The sequence below is a fragment of the Nuphar pumila genome, chromosome 15 (assembly GCF_984573655.1).
Source record: "Nuphar pumila chromosome 15, dmNupPumi1.hap1.1, whole genome shotgun sequence".
In the NCBI taxonomy this organism is placed as follows: Eukaryota; Viridiplantae; Streptophyta; class Magnoliopsida; order Nymphaeales; family Nymphaeaceae; genus Nuphar; species Nuphar pumila.
This window is the reverse complement of record NC_143263.1, coordinates 82,543,807-82,549,324: the sequence shown is the minus strand read 5'-3', so window position 1 is coordinate 82,549,324 and position 5,518 is coordinate 82,543,807. Positions and strand designations below refer to the sequence as shown.

At 46.8% G+C, this 5,518-nt stretch overlaps 1 protein-coding gene across 1 annotated transcript; it reads left to right on the top strand.

The window, feature by feature from the left end:
• The first annotated feature begins 264 nt into the window (after positions 1–264).
• Positions 265–5,175, top strand: LOC149815791 (multicopper oxidase LPR1-like). The gene is made up of 3 exons (XM_089989676.1): positions 265–947; positions 2,990–4,465; positions 4,688–5,175. Exons 1-3 carry the CDS (start codon positions 705–707, stop codon positions 4,739–4,741), a joined length of 1,773 nt encoding a protein of 590 aa, XP_089845802.1. The 5' UTR covers positions 265–704; the 3' UTR covers positions 4,742–5,175.
• Positions 5,176–5,518: the final 343 nt, after the last annotated feature.

The window sequence follows — 5,518 nt, the reverse complement described above, 5'->3', positions numbered from 1 at the left end:
TGATTAGATGTGTTTTGAGAGTGAAAAAACAACAACAACAATGTGTATAGCACTAAAATTTGATGATACAAACATCGAATTTTCTGGTTAACTTGATGCGATCCAAAGCATGATTTTCATAAATAATAGATTCCTCAAAACATAGCTGTAACTTTTTTTTTATGTGTTCAGCACGTTCAGTAGATAAAAACTGTTTTTAAGGGTCACTAATTTCCAGGATAAAAGTAGTGGTTATATAGTACAGATAAAATACTATCCGATGGACAAACAACTCTGTCAGAAATCGCTTTCATGCTTGGACATATATCAGAAAGACTTTGGAGTCGTCCACTGACGAAAGCTCATGGAAAAGAAAAAAAAATGAGGAAGAAAATGGGTTATTTAATCCATAAAATTCCAACAAATCCAGACAAAAGACTTCACGCGTTCTTGCTTTTTCCTGCTTTGTGAAATAATAGACCTTTCTGACACCAATCATAGACTTTTCAAGTTCACCTTTTTCCACTCCTGCTGAGAGACGGATATCACCTTCTTTCTTCTCATAGCCAGCACCCTTTTGGAACAGAATATACCCAGAAAAGATGAGGTATTCTTTCCTACCATGTTAGTTTACAGAAGCAGGACGTGATCTTTCTCTTTTCTTTTAGTTTTTAGCTTTTCCCTGGGTGAGAAAGGGGAACCAAGATCAAAAGAAGAGGGTGGTAATGATGGTGTTGATCAATGCAAAGATGCTGCTGCTGTTGCTGTTCATTGTTTCTTCATCGTTTTTGGTCGTCACCTCGGAGGGAAGTTCCAGTTCTTCAGGAAACAAAGTGGTTCTGGATCTGGGTTTTCTTGAGAAGTTCGTGGACCAACTTCCTGATATGCCAAGGATTCGTGCTTACAGCTTTAAAGATGGCGTCCCCGTCTCCGAGACATTGAGGATTGGCATGTTCAAGAAAAACTGGGTACCCCATCTCTCTCTCTCTCTAAACTGCACCTTCATATTTAGTTGATCCATTAGTCTCTTCGTTAGGGTTGCTGCCATTTCCACAAATCCACTGCCGTGGCCGTGGAGCTGTTAGCAAATGAAAAGATGCCACGTATACAAGAGTCGACAAATATGAACACACATGGGCTGTTGCCTATACGGATCCAGTAAATCACCATTTTTTTCTAGGGATGGCAGTGGGGCGAGGCGGGGCGGGGCGGGGGACAAGGTCTCCACCCCCGCCCCGCCTCAAGATTTTATCCTCCACTCCCGCCTCCATCCCCGACCAGGATGGATTTTATCCTCCACCCCCGCCTTCATCCCCGTTTCATGTCCTCCATCCCCGGTTCAAACGGGGATACTGCGGGGAAAAGTGGTCGGGGCGGGGATCGTGGTGGGGAAAAGTGCACTTCCATCCCCGCCTCCATCCCCGGACGGGGATGGATTTTAACCTTCCTCCCCACCTCCATCCCCGTTTCATACCCTTCATCCCCAGTCCAAACGGGGCAAGGCGGGGAAAAGTGCACGTCCATCCCCGAACGGGGATGGATTTTAACCTTCCTCCCCGCCTCCATCCCCGTTTCATACCCTTCATCCCCAGTCCAAACGGGGCGAGGAGGGGATCGTGGCGGGGAAAAGTGCACGTCCATCCCCGCCTCCATCCCCGGAGGGGGATGGATTTTAACCTTCCTCCCCGCCTCCATCCCCGTTTCATACCCTTCATCCCCAGTTCAAACGGGGCGAGGCGGGGCGGGGCCCCGCTTTCCCCCGGTCCACTGCCATCCCTATTTTTTTGGCAGAGAAAGCTGGGGTTACCCACAATGTTGTCAGTATCGGTATCGGGTCTGAATGGTTTAACCTACGATTCAGGTGAATACTTCTGAATCGGCTAAAAAATAATTAAAGTGTCAATCATGGCACGCGTTAAAACAATCAAAACAATATTTAAAATTTAATTTAAAGTTTTTTATATTTATTAAAAAATAACCAATTCAGGTTAGTTTCGTATCATTTTTCTGCACGATACGATACGATTGGGGTCGGATACTGACAACATTGGTTAGAAAGGGACTACTATACCATAGGGATTGAAACTTGCACCTTCCCAACACAAGGTGACTTGCACTAACTGTTCCTGCCAGACAAGCGCAAGCCCCCATTGGTTGGTCGGATCCAGTAATCACCATACCATAGTCGCAAAACCTCTTTCTTTAGAAATTATTGGGGAGAAAATCTAGTGATATTTTGAAGAAAAACTGTTTTTCTTAGAAAAATATTAAAAAAAATGGGTGTCTATAAATATGTGATGCACATAAACTTTTTTTTTCTAAACTGCTAATAATGAAAAACTAAATAATATAAAATAGAAAAAGTGTTTTTATCATGGTAAATTTTTTATTGAAAAGGTCAAGATTTCGAGTGTCATTGTAGTTAATTAACTTTTTACATTAAATACATAGGATATACTCGTTGAAAGCCCTAAATCTATACTTTTAAAATAAGGGTAAATTAAGACAACCCAATGCTAGCTTATGATTAAAGGAATTTGATTAAACAATGAGAAAACTTTGGTAGGAATTTGCAAACTCTCAAGCTTTTGGTGTGCACGTGAATTAGACTGAAAAGTGTGAGGGGCATTTGAAAATTTCCCTTTATTATAGATAAACCACCCAATTGTTTGCTATCACATTTAAGCTTTTTGCTTTTACCGCAAACCCATATAATTGATTAAAATAATTAAAATGATTAAAAATAACTGTAATATTTATTTTATTGGGAAAAAATGATTAAAATAACTTTAATATTTATTTTATTAAAAAAATGATTTTCGCAACCTTCGTTTTATTAAAAAAAAAAACAGAAAATGTTATGCAGTCGACGACACTAGTGTTAAACCTTATTTTTTATTTTCTTATGTAAAAATTCATTTTTTATTTTTCATCAATTTTATCGATGATGAAAACATGTCTAATTTGTTGGACTTGGCGGTTTTGTTTTCTCCTCTTGAATGCGACGCAGAGATTCCACCGGGACCTACCGGTGACCCGAGTCTTTGCATACGGCACCACCGCGGAGGCGGCGACGGTTCCGGGCCCCACCATCGAAGCCCTGCGCGGCACCCCAACCCTCGTCACGTGGGAGAACTACCTGCCCCGCCGGCACATTCTCCCGTGGGACCCCACCATCTCCGGCGTGGCGCTGCCCACGAGGCGGCGCACCGGCATCCCCACCGTCGTCCACCTCCACGGCGGCATCCACGGCCCGGAGAGCGACGGCAACTCCATGGCCTGGTTCACCCGCCGCTTCAAGGAGAAGGGCCCGGCGTGGAGCAACCGGACCTACCTCTACCCCAACGTCCAGCACCCGGGCAACCTCTGGTACCACGACCACGCCATGGGCCTCACCAGGGTCAACCTCCTCGCCGGCCTAATCGGCGCCTACGTCGTCCGCGACCCCTCCGCCGAGGCCCCGCTCGGCCTCCCGTCCGGGCCGGAGTTCGACCGCCACCTCGTCCTCTTCGACCGGAGCTTCCGGCCGGACGGCTCCATCTTCATGAACGCCACTGGCAACAATCCGGAGATCCACCCGCAGTGGCAGCCGGAGTACTTTGGCGAAGCCATCGTAGTGAACGGCAAGGCCTGGCCGTACTTAAAGGTCCACCGCCGCCGGTACCGGTTCCGCATCATCAACGCCAGCAACGCCCGTTTCTTCCGGCTGTTCCTCACCGGCGGCCTCGAATTCGTTCACGTCGGCTCCGACTCCGCCTACCTGCCCCACCCGGTCACCACCGCCAAGTTCCTGCTGGCTCCGTCGGAGATCGCCGACGTCGTTGTCGACTTCTCCACGTCTGGCGTCGAAACCGCCGTTCTTTCCAACGACGCGCCCTACCCTTATCCTTCCGGCGATCAAGCCGACCCGAGAAGCAATGGTGTCGTCATGAAGTTCGTGATAATCGGACCGCCGCTGCCTGTGCGGGACGAGTCGACACCATTTCTGGCGGCTTTGCTACCATCTCCGGCTGCGAACGAACGTACCGCTGTGGTCATCAGGTATATAGCAATGTATGAGTACGAGAACGGCGACGAGCCGACTCACCTGTACCTGAATGGCCAACCGTACGAGGCGCCGGCGACAGAGACGCCGAAGGCCGGGACTTCGGAGGTGTGGAACGTGATCAACTTGACGGAGGACAACCACCCGCTGCACGTGCACCTCGGCCTGTTCGTGGTGTTGGAGCAGAGGGGGCTGGTAGGGGTGGACGAGCTCAGGGAGTGCATGAAAAGGAAGAAGAACGACGCGGTCGGGTGCCGAGCGGAAGAGCACGCCGTCGGGAAGCGTATTCCGGTGCCGGAGCACGAGAGGGGCTGGAAGAACGTGTTCAAGATGATGCCCGGGCACTTGACCAGGATGGTGGTCAGGTTCTCCCTCCTCCACCACGACGGCCCCTACCCGTTCGACGCGTCCGCCGAGCCCGGATACGTGTACCACTGCCACGTAAGCACTCTCACACATACATGCATGCTCACATAAGAGACCCCACATGCCTAACTTTTGAAATATTACAAACACATGCCTACTTTTGAGAATTTTTATGTTAACTAGGCATGTATCCATAATATCTCAAAAGTTAAGCAAGGTGTTTGTAAATAACCCAAAATTTAGGCATGTTTTTGTAAATAAAAAAAAAATCTCATAAGCTGTGCATGCTGTGTGCAGATATTGGACCACGAAGACAATCTGATGATGAGGCCATTGAAAATCATCCAATGATGACAAGGTACGGACACTCAGGATGGTTGGACCATCCGCAGCAACGCAGAAGCAACCGCCGCCACAAACAAAAGATTCATTCCCTCCCATTTGTTCTTCCATTGTTTGAGTTACACAAGGGGATAATGTTAGAATTTGCTCTAATTAAGTGGCTACCTTCTTGAGGCGATAGATGATCCTTTTTACCAGTGAAGGTGATGATGGCATTTAATCTTCGGCAGTGTAATGAGTCGACAGTATACAACTGTATGTAGTTTCTATCAGTGTCGGAAACAAACTTTGTGTGGACAGGCACGAATTAGGGTGATGGAATTGATGATGATGCCATTCAATCCTTTAGTGTCATGTAAAAGTTGTTTACAAAACAATTTGTGTTGGGTAATTGTAGCGGGCTCTCCTCAATAATACAGAGGCAATAACATATTGTAAACCTGAATCTATGTTTCTGGTCTACCTAAATCTATCATGGATCCTGCCATTTCTAGCAGAGTGGTAACACGGGGAACTACTAATCCTTCCTCCCCAATTCAAATCCAAGGAACAACCAGTGAGTTCATAAAAGCCAAAGCCTTTTGTTTCAAGTTTCAACACAAGCAGCCTGTCTGTGCTAGCAGGTCAGTAGCATGGTTGGTACACGGTTCACACAAGTTGTTTATGCATCTCGTTGATGATAGAGAATCACACCAGGAATCATGAATTCCTAAGAACAAAATTTTCCATTGAATGAAGCACAGATCCAACTAATGGGAGATGTGATTTGGAAACATTGCTTGTTAC